The sequence below is a fragment of the Amaranthus tricolor genome, chromosome 15, assembly GCF_026212465.1.
Source record: "Amaranthus tricolor cultivar Red isolate AtriRed21 chromosome 15, ASM2621246v1, whole genome shotgun sequence".
Lineage (NCBI taxonomy): Eukaryota > Viridiplantae > Streptophyta > Magnoliopsida > Caryophyllales > Amaranthaceae > Amaranthus > Amaranthus tricolor.
Genome location: NC_080061.1, coordinates 2,247,202 through 2,260,956, shown reverse-complemented (window position 1 = coordinate 2,260,956; position 13,755 = coordinate 2,247,202). Strand labels below are relative to the sequence as shown.

General features: G+C 34.4%; 2 protein-coding genes across 2 annotated transcripts; both read left to right on the top strand.

Annotated features, from left to right (window-relative positions):
- Positions 1-1,294: 1,294 nt before the first annotated feature.
- Positions 1,295-2,476, top strand: LOC130801754 (uncharacterized; the record flags this gene model as incomplete). Its single annotated transcript, XM_057665636.1, has 2 exons — positions 1,295-1,645; positions 1,748-2,476. Coding segments are annotated over 2 exons (456 nt in total), but the record flags the coding sequence as incomplete, so codon positions are not given.
- Positions 2,477-5,578: 3,102 nt separating this feature from the next.
- LOC130801536 (granule-bound starch synthase 1, chloroplastic/amyloplastic-like) lies at positions 5,579-11,621 on the top strand. The gene is made up of 14 exons (XM_057665407.1): positions 5,579-5,875; positions 7,101-7,450; positions 7,565-7,645; positions 8,394-8,492; positions 8,602-8,691; positions 8,780-8,843; positions 9,101-9,201; positions 9,285-9,394; positions 9,518-9,761; positions 9,937-10,113; positions 10,204-10,395; positions 10,496-10,582; positions 10,923-11,051; positions 11,154-11,621. The coding sequence occupies exons 2-14, from the start codon at positions 7,115-7,117 to the stop codon at positions 11,271-11,273; spliced, it is 1,830 nt and encodes a 609-aa protein (XP_057521390.1). The 5' UTR covers positions 5,579-5,875; positions 7,101-7,114; the 3' UTR covers positions 11,274-11,621.
- The last annotated feature ends 2,134 nt before the right edge of the window (positions 11,622-13,755 follow it).

The window sequence follows — 13,755 nt, the reverse complement described above, 5'->3', positions numbered from 1 at the left end:
AATTTATTCGAATTCATCGTCATTTTAATATGTGATATGAAGTGATAATGAAATATTATGCCAAACCTTTTGTATGAATTTTTATTATCACAAGAATAACACAATATACTTCATTTCTAAATCTATTTGGGAGACGGTGCCGTGGTGCATGATATTCGCAGACGATGTAGTGCAGGTAGCAACAATCAGAGAGGAGGTTAGTAACAAATTGGATAAGTGGAGGGAAGCTTTAAAAGGTAAAGGTTTGCGCATCAGCTGTACGAAAATCGAGTATTTGCGATGTGACTTTAGTGGGACATCACTGGTAGGTGAAACGAAGGTGTTCATCGATGATACAGTAGTTAAGAGTACAACCAGGTACAAATATTTGCGATCGATCATTCAAAGGGATGGGTAGATTGACGGGGATATAAAACACCGTATACAGGCGGGTTGGCTTAAGTGGCGAGCAGCCACCGCAGTGTTATGTGATAGGAAATTCCCAAGCAAGTTAAAAGGAAAATTCTGTCGGACGGCAATTAGATCTGCTTTGCTATATGAGACCGAATGTTGGCTTGTAAAGAAGATTTTCGAATATAAAGTGGAAGTTACAGAAATGCGTATACTGAGGTGAATGTGTGGGCACACTTTGATGGATAGAATTAGGAACCAAGAGTTTAGAGACAAACTAGGGGTAGCTCCTATATCTAGAAAAATGCGAGAGAATAGATTGAGGTGGTTTGGTCATGTGTAGAGGAAGACTTTCGACACCCCTGTGAGGAGGGTGGAAAACATTATAATAGATGGTAAGAGGAGTCGAGGTAGACCAAAGAGAACTTGGAATGAGCAAATAAGAGTAGACTTGCAGGAGTTAAACCTCTTTGCGGACCTGACTAGGGATAGGAGCAGTTGAAAAGGTCATATCCACGTCTTAGACTACTGATGTCCATCCTTTGACCTCTTAGTGCCCTCAACCCCTTGCCCTTACCGTTTCCTTTCTATTTAGTTCTTTGTTCTCTTTTGTAGTGGTCCTTCTATCTATAGGCCTTCAAGTTGTCTTGCTCGTGTTTTTTGCGTCTCTTTATCTTTCTCGAGTCAGGGGACTCCTTTGGCCGTGCTCTGCTTTATTGGTATGAATTGCCGCCGTCCTTCCCTCCCTGGACCCTGACCCAGTGACCTTAGCTTTTTAAGAGCGAAATATACTAAATTGGATGTCGACGACGACTTCATAAAATTTTACACAATAAATTATTTTTTTTACTATCATTTAGTTAACAACCACATGGGTTATAAAATGCATAAATATTGAAACCCCCATAAAAAGGCGAGAAATAGCGATCCGATAAGAACAAATGCAACGAAGCTACCAAGCGTGAAGGTTAAGCAGCCGAGAGAACAACATACTGACGCTTTCGTTACGCGTTATTTACATAACCCACAAGAGTGTTTACGGGTAGATTTTGGTCGGGATCCGGCAGAGTTTCCATCCTCAGCCGGGTTTCGCCCATTTTCTTCCAACACCCATTTTCAAGTTCAATTGAATTTTCATCCAATTTGGCTGAAAAATTGTAAGAAAGGAAATAAAATGAAAGGATTCAGTGGTCTTGTTGCATCATTTCTTGCTGTTTCTACTTTCCCTCTTCTCTCTTTTCCCTCTCAATTTCAGGTAATTTTGCTTTTAATTTCTTTTTAATGGGTTTGCTTTTATTTTCTGGGTTTAGAATTGATTTCAGACCAATTTTGATTGTGGGTTTTTGTTCAATCGCAGGAAAAATCGTCATTTGGGGAAAAATCATCAATTGGGAAGGAGCAATTCACGCCCAGATTTGATGGGTTAAGGTTTATTGAAACCCTAATTACTGCTCATCGATGATACCCTAGTAATTTCCTTCCTTTTTGGTCTAATTTGGTGGCTGTGGTTCGATGAGTATTAACCTTGTGCTATTAGAGTGATTCTTCACAATATTGGGGGTGTTTGGTACATGGCTTTTAGCTTAGCTTTTTGGTTGGTTTTTGATTTTGGTTTGTTGGTCGGTCAAGTAAAATAAAATGTGCGGTAAATGACTTTTAAAGCAGCCGTAAAGTGTTTGGTTTGTTGGTCCAACCAGCTTTTTTAGTTGGTTTTTGATTATTAGCCCACTGTTTCTTTAATAAACGGCTAACAATCAATACTCAAATTTACCAAACCAACTCCGTAAACAATCGGCTTTTTCAGCTTGCTTGAAAGTCTACAAAACAGCCAACATTTCCGGCTGATTAAACAAGCCAACTAAAAAGCCAATTGCCAACGGCCAATTGCGAAACACCCCAATTGTCTAATGGAACGATATTTTTTGGCGGCTTTTAGGATGATGTAATCTTTTTTCTTCATTATTATCATTATTATTCAAATATTAGTGTATCACACAAAAATGTATTGTACTTTGTATTGTGATTGAATTTTATTGTTATTGGGTGAAAATACAATTCTTGCTGCTCTTCATGTTGGTAATACAATTGTATTGATTTTCCTTCTCGTTCAAAGCATGTTAAAGTTCATATATTTGTGTTTTGGGTTTGAAAGTTCTAATCTTTGTGTTTCCGGGCATTCAAAAGTGTTATTTTTGTGTTATTGAATCTAGAAGTTTTGGTATACTGCTTTGAATGCTTCTTTCATTTGAGGTTTATGATCTTACTTGATGTTGATGATCAACTAAAGGTTTATGCTATTGCTTGATACTTGATGACCAAAAGTCGAAAATCTTCGTGTTTAGGAGTAATAGTTTGTTGCTAGCACAATGCTCTTGTCGTGTAGAATTGTATCTACACTAAGGTGTATTTGTATGATCAAATGAATGCTGAGTGTTGGATGATCATTCAAGATCATCTCTTCTTCCATTTGATCATATCATCAAATTAAATGGATCGTTTACTTCGATTCATATTAGGCTGATGAGATTACATAAGGAACATATCTTGATTCTCGAGTAGGACATGTGAAGGATCTAGAACCCAGAGTTTTTGGAAACAGCAATCTACATTGTTCTTGCGATCATGTAGTCTTTGTATTGTGGTCATGATCGTTTTTGATTTTCTATATTCAATTGATTGACTTTTGCCGATCAAGAGCATTGCTCTTGGAATTTTCATTGATTTTGAGCTTTGTTATTCGATGTTTGGATTCAATGTAATAAAGTTAACAATTTTAATTTCAGAGATGCGTTTTGTTTAGTTATTTCTGTGTATGGACAGTTGTTTCTGGTTGTCATCTGTTGAATAATAAGGCCATAGCAGACATTATTGAAAAAAGGTTGGTTTATTCTGCAGCATTAAAACGAGGGACTTTGGGTGGTTGAGTGATAATGCTTGTGTCTTTCATGAACTGTCGTTTTGTATCATTTTATTGTCGTTTTGTTTATTGTATGGATTCTTGTGAAATAGCCCTAGATTTTTTTGAGTGTGGGGAGAGTTCATGTTACAATCATGAATATTAGTGGTGATCTGAGCTTTGTGAAATTGTGTGTTTAGGGAGGATACTGTTTTCTTATGTGAAGCCAAAACATGATGTAGATTGGTAGTGCCGTAGTGGAATATTCACTATTATCATCTCCAGTGTATTCCGCCCATAAAAAAATATAGTCAGGGTTTGGTGAGGGAAGGACGACGGCAACTCATACCCATTAAAAAGAAGAGTGCGGCGAAAGAGTCCCTCTACTCAATAAAGAATAGGAGCAGTTTCTGCAATGACTAGGGCCGAGTGAGGCTGAAGCTGACTTCGCAGATTTGCATCATATCGCCATGGCGTGATCCTTAAACATAAAAAGATAAATACGATGCGCATATAAATAAAATAAAGTAAAAATAACAATTAAAGGAAATAATAATAATAATAATAATAATAATAATAATAATAATAATAATAATAATAATAATAGAGCGAGTAAAAGCTAGAGAACAAGAACACCGACTATTAAGTAAAGAGCAAATTGATAGTCTAACGCATGGATAAGGCGCCTCCAACTAACCCTATTTTGGGTCTGATCCACAGAGAGGTGTAACTTGTGCATGTCAACTTTTATTTGCTTATCCCAAGTTCTCCTAAATCTTCCTTGACTCCTCTTACCCTCTACTATGATGCTTTCAATCCTTCTTACTAGGGCATCGAAAGTTTTTCTCTACACATATCCAAGCCATCTCAATCTATTTTCGCGCATTTTTGCAGAATTAGGAGCGACCCCTAGTTTGTCTCTAAACTCTTGGTTCCTAATTCGATCCATCAATGTGTTCCCGCACATCCACTTCAACATACGCATTTTTGTGACTTCCATCTTATGTGAAACAGCTAGTTTCTTGAGAGACCGTTTATTTGAGAGACGTATCTCAAGTCCAGCCCATTAAAGATTAATGCCTACTTAGCATATTTTAATGCCCACTTATATTATCTTTAATATTTACTTACCGTATCCTTAATGTCTATTTTCAATATCGTAAATGTCTACTTACATTATTCTTAACGTTTACTTACAATATATAATGGGCGGACTCAATTAAACCGTTTCTCACAAGAATTTGTGTACGTGAAAACATAGAGGGTGGAGCCCTTCATATTAAGGGTTGCACCTATTCTTTGTGAATTCTGATCTCAAGTTTCGAATATTCTAAGTACACCCGTAAGAATTGACCCGACCCGGTACCCAAGCCTAATCCACCTTGCTTGTTTTTCTAAAATTTGACAATTTGTAATGTCTATATTATATTTTTTGACTCATAATCTACCATATTTTCTTCAATATTATATTTAATATTTCACAGTTATGACTTAAAATGTTAATTTTGATCTAATATAGAAAATTGATTTAAAAACTTTAACAAAATAAATTACATGGTATTTTGTAGCTACTTTTTAGTGAAAAAAATATAATAATAATAATTTTATTTAGTTGGATTAAACTCGATTGATCCGAAACGATTGATCGATTTTACAAGTCTAATTCCAAGGTTTTTCTTGCTAAAAAATTGCTCTATTTAAGCCAAAGTCCTAAACTATACCCCATTTTAGAATTCTTCAAAACAAAAATTTCCTAAATTTCATATAGGTCTTATATTTGTCAGGCGTAACACATTTTAATGCAATTGATAGTTAAATTGAAACAAATTACAAATGACGATATTTTCAAATCACACAAAATTGTTTGGCCTTTAGTTGTATTCAAACTTTTTCATCAAGATAGTCCTTTTTTAATAAAGAAATTATGTCAAAATTAGAAATTAATAAACTTTCTCATCAAGATGAGTTTTAATAGAGTGTTATTTTCAATAAAGAAATAATGTCAAAAGTAGGAATTAATAAATTAAACCATACTTATGATATTACGTTCATCGTAAAATCTAAAGTCTAAATTATACCTATTGGTTACAAATTTAATTTAATTTAATTTTATAAAAAATTAATAAACTTATCTAAATTATTTTCTTATAAATATGTAGAATTCGTCATTGTGTTACTCCTCAAACGTCTAGGAAAAAAAATTCAAAGAAAATTTTCAAGTTTGATTTGAAAAAAAAAAACCTCTATTATGGACATGTGATCACAATCTTAATTGCAAATTCACGGCTCTAAATGATAATCTTCCATTATCTTGAGGCCAACAAATTTCCTCTTAAAAAAATATATTTTCTGACTCAAATAAAAAATAATACTCTGTTGAATATTTATTGAGGCAAATAAAAATCAACCATTAAAATAATGCCACGAGTAATAACACGTGAGAAGGATTTTGGAATCCTACAAATAACATGAGGTTGTGCATTAAAATCAGTATCAGTGTCCAACAACAAGAGTGTCCACTGATCTTCAGATTACTATTCTGAGACAAAGCTCTCTGCTTTCTTCTTTCAGATTTCTCACTTAACCCAGGTATATTTCCCATTTATTATTCAAAAAAAATATATATATTTATTTTTTTGAATTCTGTTTTTGTTTATGCATTTTGTTCTGTAATTACTGATGTTTATTGCAATTGATTGGTTGTTGTGTAGAAGAATATATAAAAGTAGATCTTTTTTTGGTTGAAGGTTTAGAATTTTGGGGTTTATGGGTTATTTTAGATGATTTGAGCAATTGATTGAATTTGTTAACTTATGATGACTACTTAAGGGTAAGAGATGTCGTTTTGAAAAATGAAAATTAGGTTTTGTGAATGTGTAAATTTTCTCTTCAATTTTTCTCCTTTTTCTTGCTCCACTCTTTAATGGGTCACCCTTTTGTAGGAAGTTTTAAGGTTGAAATTTGAATAAGTTGTCTCATGGTGATTGTTATATAGAAGTATATTTTATAACACAAATTTGACTATCACTATTGGACTGATCTAATTTAATGTATATTTAAGTGATTTCTTATAATTTTAAAGTGATAATTTAAGAAATATCCTAATTATATAGGACACTCATATGAAACGAGCTAATTTTTAGAATTATGCAAAGTTTATTGATTATTGTGCGGAAGCTAAAGCATGGAAATGGTTTGATGGGGTTGCTTTTGGTATTAATTTTGGTAATATCTTTTTTTTGTTAATTTGTTTATGATTGAAAATTTCTTATTTTCTTTTTGCTGATACTTTTGAAAAATGCCATCGAGAGTGTAATTTCAGTTTTTTTTGAGAAAGCTGCGACTATTTTCTTATTAGATAGAGTGAGAAATTGGTAAAAGCATTTCTGTAGTTATCTGTCAATAACCAACTCAACCAAAAGCCTAAGCTAATGGTTGAGGCCCCAAATATATTATATACTCTAATACTTTCCCCTCACATGAGACCTTTTGGGCTAGAAGTGTGGATGCAACATAAGCCCTCCTTATACCTAAATATTCCACTTTAAATGAGGGGTGATTGAGATTCGAACCCGTGACCTCTTGTCACGTTGACTTCTGATACCATGTCAAGGAATCAACTTAACCAACAAAAGCTTAAGCTAATAGTTACGGCCCCAGGATATGTTATATACTCTAACATTATTCTTCACCTGGTTTTAATTGAGTTATGGAATTAAGATGATTATTTAGCTGAAGTACTAGTCAATGTTTTTTTGGCTAGTTTCTAATTCTATGGATTAAAATTGACTTCTATTGGTATACTATATGTTAGTTTCAGGCTAAGCAATGGCATCTGTTGCCACTTCTCACTTTGTTTCTAGAAGTGCATATTCTGCCGTTCCGGAAAGTAAAGCAGCTTTGGCTCAGATTGACCTTAAAACCCTCCTCAGCACTCATAATGGGTTGAGGTCATTAAACAAAGCTGACATGCTACAGATGAAATCCAATTCAAAAGCATTGACTAAGAATGTAAGAAGCAAAGTGAGCAAAACCCCGAATGATCTGCCACACAGAGCTACTATTCGTGGAATGAACATTGTGTTCGTCGCAACTGAATGTGATAAGTTTTGCAAAACTGGTGGTCTTGGTGATGTTGTTGGTGGACTCCCACCAGCTTTGGCTGTAAGTATTATGATCCCTCCTTTTATTTTATGGCCATTGGTCGATTGAAATGATTGATGATGAATTCATGAATGCGTATGTAATGTCGATTTTTGTTTTATTACAATTTTCTAGAAAAGAGGACATAGGGCAATGGCAATCATCCCTCGCTATGACCAATACAAAGATGCATGGGACACCAATGAACTTGTTGAGGTAATTACTTACGCCACTGTTTCATGTTGCTAGTTTGCACTAGTGTAACATAATTCGCTAGTTAGTTCGCCTTTTGAATTCGCGAGTCGCTCAAAATGGTTCAAAAATAGCCTAAAACCGGCCATAGTTCGCTTTTTTCGATTCGTGAGTCGAGCAGCGAATCATGTGACACTAGCACCACCTATGTGAAATCCATACTACAGGTTGTTTTTACAACAGCGACGCTTATTATGAAGTTAAAGTTACAGTGGTATTGTTGATGCAATTAGTTTATATTCAAAAGTGACATTTTGTGGTGTTGAACTTTAGGCTAAATGGTTAAAAGTCAAATGGACTAAAGGTCTTGGGAATCATAGTGTTAGAGGCCATTTAAATAGCTCATTTAGTCCCTAGTAAAATTTGCGTATTTGCTAATAGTTTGGCTTCAAATCAGTGTAATATAATTTGTTTGCCTTTTGGATCGCGTTCTCAAAATGGTTCAAAAATAGCTTAAAACCGACCATAATTTGCTTTTTTTATTTGCGATTCGCAAGACGATTAGCGAATCATGTGACATTGCTTCTGATATGTAAGGGTTGCATTCTGTGGTCTTTGGCTTATAGTATAACTAATTTTATCAAAGAAAATGTCATCTAGCGTTGCATACTTGCATCAGTTTGTAGAATGGCTTATTACATGACCAAAAGCAATTAGCTAAAATGAGTAGTTACTGCGTTTAGATTTAACAAATAGTTGATATTCATTGCAGTTGAAAGTTGGAGACTCACTTTTCATGGTCCGTCTCTTCCATACTTACAAAAGGGGAGTAGACATTGTTTTCGTGGACCATCCAATGTTCCTTGAGAAGGTTCGGATCAATTTTGTTATAAAAACTCATCTTTCCGGTTTTATTGGCATGATGAGGCAGACGGAGACTTAAGATCTCTAGATAGATGGCTTAACTTGTTAATTTTTAGGTATGGGGAAAAACTGGCTCGAAGCTCTATGGTCCTACAGCTGGTTCAGATTTTGATGACAACCAAATTCGTTTCAGTTTACTCTGCCTGGTAAATTTCATGAGTGCAAATTAGTAACTAATTCGTCTATGAGCATCCATCCTGATTTCTAATGTTGGGTGTAGTCGGTTTTCTGCAGGCTGCTTTGGAGGCTCCTAGAGTTTTGAATTTGAACAACAATCCGAACTTCTCTGGCCCTTATGGTAGTCAAACTTTCCTCTTTGATTTCGACCAGTATAACATAATTTGATATTTAATTCGTTTTTTGAATTCGCCATTCGCTCAAAATGACCTTAGAATAGCCCAAAATCAACTATAAATCGCTTTTTTTTATTCGTGATTCACAAAGAGATTAGTGAATCATGTGATATTGATTACGATGCATAAAATTCTTCTCAAAACATGCACTATTATAGGTAAATAGAGTGTAAATGAAAATTTTGTTTCGATGTCCTCGCAGGGGAGGACATTGTGTTTGTTGCCAACGACTGGCACACTGGCCTGCTTCCATGCTACCTCAAATCCATGTATCAATCTAAGGGTATCTATAAAAATGCCAAGGTAGGGCTTCCTTAAATTGCTTCTATGCTCAAACTTAAACAAGGCTTGTGAGAAATACCGACGTTCGGTTGTTGAAATGGCAGGTTGTCTTCTGTATCCACAACATAGCTTACCAAGGGAGATTCGCCTTTGATGATTTCTCAAAACTCGGCCTTCCTGATGAATTTAAGGGTTCCTTTGACTTCATAGACGGGTACAGTTATATAGAATTTTTATGTCCTTGAAAATTGTCATTTCAACTGTTAAACCAATAGATTTTCATGGAGGAAAAGCTTCCTCTACTATTCCTGATCTTGGAATACTGATGGTTTTCCAGGCACGTTAAGCCAGTTAAAGGAAGGAAAATCAACTGGATGAAGGCCGGTATCTTGGAGTCCGACAGGGTAGTGACTGTCAGTCCATATTATGCTCAGGAACTCCTCTCGGGCCCTGCTAAAGGAGTTGAGTTGGACAATGTATGTCGTGTGGCTACTCTTACAGGCATCACCAATGGCACCGACACCCAGATCTGGAACCCATCAACTGATGAATATATTTGTGTCAACTATGACAAAACTACGGTAAACACATTTTTCTTAATCACTTTTGCTGCAAGCAAAAATAATTTCTGAATTTAGAGTACCCAAGAGCTACCGGCTTAATTGTTGAGATTGTCGAACATAGCCTTTACTGTTTTCCAGTCAAGAGCTTGTATGAAGAGAACAATCTTATAATCATGCGGGAATCTCTTCGCAGGTAATGGATGCAAAACCACTTCTAAAAGAAGCCCTTCAAGCAGAAACTGGGTTAGAGATTGATCCAACAAAACCATTGATCGGATTCATTGGTAGACTCGAGGAACAGAAAGGTTCTGATATTCTTACTGCAGCAATTCCAGAATTCATCGGAGAGGATGTCCAAATAATTGTTTTGGTTAGTATTTTTTCAGTATACGTTATCCATATGTAAGCATGTATTGCATAAGGCCATGAAGCTGATGGGTGTTTATAATCTTCTTTTTAGGGAACTGGTAAAAAAGCAATGGAGAAGCAAATAGAAGAACTTGAGATCAAATATCCAGGCAAAGCTATCGGAGTGGCAAAGTTTAATAGCCCTTTGGCTCATATGATAATTGCTGGTGCTGATTACATGCTAATTCCTAGCAGATTTGAGCCGTGCGGTCTTGTCCAGTTGCATGCCATGAGCTATGGAACTGTATTGTCTTAGATCCTTTGCAACTTTTGTGTTCGGAAACAAAAATTATCACCTGAATTTACGTTTTCTAACCAACCCCTTCAAATTTCTTGTTTGTCAGTTGCCAATTGTTGCCTCTACTGGTGGGTTAGTGGACACAGTCAAGGAAGGCTATACTGGATTCCAGATGGGTGCATTTAGTGTTGAAGTAAGTTCTTCAATTTTAAGATTTTCACTGCATCTTTTAGAGAACTAAGATACATTATTTTAAACGTTGTCAAGGAACCAACTCAACTAAAAACTTATGATTAAAATCCCTTGTATTCGTGACTTCTGATACCATATCAAGGAACCAACTCAACCAAAAGCTTTAGCTTATGATTGAAGCCTTACTAATCACTATATGCTATATACCCTTATCAAAGATCATCATGGGCAATATTCAAGTATCACATATTTGAGATTTGAACTTAAAATTATAATATGTTTGATAAGTTTTGTACGATTTGAACTATATTTACTAAACCTCATTTGTGTACTATCTTTAGTGTGATACTGTAGACCCACAAGATGTTACTGCTGTAGCCACAACTGTGAAGAGAGCCCTCAAAACCTACGGTACCCCAGCCATGAAAGAGATGATCCAGAACTGCATGTCTCAGGATGTATCTTGGAAGGTAGGCTATTTCTTTCTTGTCGTTAATCTTGAGTAATGATCGATCCAAATGAAAGTACAAGATCTTCCTACATCGTTAATGCAAATGTATTGCAAAACCCAGGAACCGGCTAAACTGTGGGAAAAGCTGTTGTTGAGCTTAGAAGTTCCTGGAAGTGAACCAGGTGTTGATGCAGTAGAAGAAATTACTCCAAAAACCGAGAAGGTTACCGCTGCTGTATGATATTTTCTGCCCTACAAGATTATAAACGCTGTGGAATCTACTAACGGTACATAATACTACCCGTGCTGACGTTTACATCTAAGGGAATAATTCAGCACTCCGATTTCATCCTTCAATCTACCACTTATGTGGAATACCTAAGGGTGCACGCTATGGCACATTCAAAAGGCTAGAAATGTATAAGTTTGTATAAATCCGTTGTTCCTATGGTATCAGGTGCGGTTTTTTGCGCATCATTGTGCTTATGTACGTGTTGCTAAGTTCGTGTGTAGGGTGCAATAACACTCTGTGCCTGAAGCAATCAGTTGTAGTATGAGATTGTGAAATCAGTATATGAAGTTTTGAAGAGATTCCCGAAAATTATGCAATGAAGTTGGTGTGATTGATGCAATACCCAATCTTTTTTAATGGCCACCAAATTTGCGTAGATAATTTTCATAAGCATTAGGTATCACCGTATCAGTATATGTATGAGTTTGACACCACATGACCAAATACAACTCATTGAACATCCTGAATAGTATTCAGACATTAATCCAAATCAACTCATTGAACATCCTGCATATGCCCAGAACCACCCACAAAAATCTAAGGACTTCATCCCAACCAGTGGAGAAATAATATTCTATTGGGTGGGCGGCAATTGCAGATTGGCAATTGGTTGAACAATGGCTAGAAAGCTTTAAAATAAAAGTGTAGGCTTTCATGCTAAGGTAGTTTTGTAAAGGTTACTTTGCAGATGCGTCACGTCACATCTAATGCCCATATTTTTTCATAGGAGGAATTTTTAGTATTTTATTTTATATATTTTATTATTTTTTTATTTTTTATGGTCATTTATAAATTATAGTTATTGATTAGGATTTTCTTATTAGTGTTAAACGCTATTACCACAATAATACACAACGAAGCCAGACTACCAAACAAAACATATTAAGCTGTCCTTTGAGTTTGTTCTTCATTATTTTTATTATAGCTTTTTAAATAAACTTGGGAGTATCCATTAAACAAAGCAGGACAAACCGGAAACGGGCGTATCCCATGTGAATACTGTCGTGTCGGATCTAAGCATCACACTTTCCGTAAACAAATAATACCCTACTATCAACAACTCATCATTTCAAAATTATTTTTTAATTATATAAGAATTACATAAAAATTAAACTTATAATGTTTTAAAATAACGGTAATTTCAGATATCCGATTGTATTTGTGTGGGTTGTTTTGAGTGTCGATTTGAAATTGAGTTTTTTTATTCATATTAATTTTAGATAATTATAAATTTATTTTTTAATTCTGATTAAAGTTGGATTTTGTTACGAGATCGGGTAAATATCGAATTATTAGTTTTTTAAAACACTTTAGAAAACTAAAATCGAGTACAAGTAGTTTTTTCATTGACTTGTCTTTTGATCAATTTTTTTCTCCAAACAACAAACAACCAAAAACTAATTTTTACCAAATTGCTAAACATCCACAAAACTGAACAAGTACTCCCCCATTCGACCACCCCCTTGAAATAACACCGGTTGTAAGTTGTAACCGTGCAAAATACTATTACTCCTCCTGTCCCTAAGAATTAAGAAATTATATATTTTTTTTCGTCTAATAAAATTGTCATATTTATTTTTAAAAGCTTTCACATAGATTTATATAATGCTATAATTGAGTATTTATTACTTCTTCCCGTTTTATATGTTTTTCTCAAATAGAGTTTATGAATTTCAAAGTCAAATTTTGACTACGATTTCTCATCGACCGATAAGAAAAAATATATATTTAGGTGAGATCTTGTTAGATTCGTCTCAATACATACTTTCTAAATATCAATTTTTTAGAATTTTTAAAAACACACAATTAAAATTATTTGATTATAAAATTTGCATTAAAATTTGCAAAAAAGTAAATGGAAAGAATATTTAAAAATAGTAAATAATACACAAGTGTTATAAAAATGACAAAAAAACATTATAAATTCTAAAAATAAGTTTAAATATGAATGGGAAAAAAAAATCTCTTACACCGACCTAGAATGGGCAGGGTCCCACAAGCTCATCAGTCATCACTAACAGTAACAAAATCGTTGAATCAGACATGTCTTTGATGAAGCCGATGAAATACATTTTAAACTGTTAGATTAAACGACAATGAAGACTTGAAAATTGAGAGATATTTGATGATAAAAATTACTCGCTCATTCTGTCCAACTGAATTTCTATTTTTTTTTATTGTAGGTTATATCATTCATTGTAATTTTATCTATGCGATTTAATTTTTCTTTTATTTATTACTCTTCCCTATTTAGCCTAATTGTCCCATTTGAATTTTTACACTTGTCGAGGCAATATTTTAATTCATAATATCTCAAATTATTTTTAACTAAAAATTATAAAAAGTTGATATTAATAATCCTTGTATTGAGACAAATCAAACAAGATCTAATATGACTATGTTTTAACTTATATTTGTTTAACTCAAAATC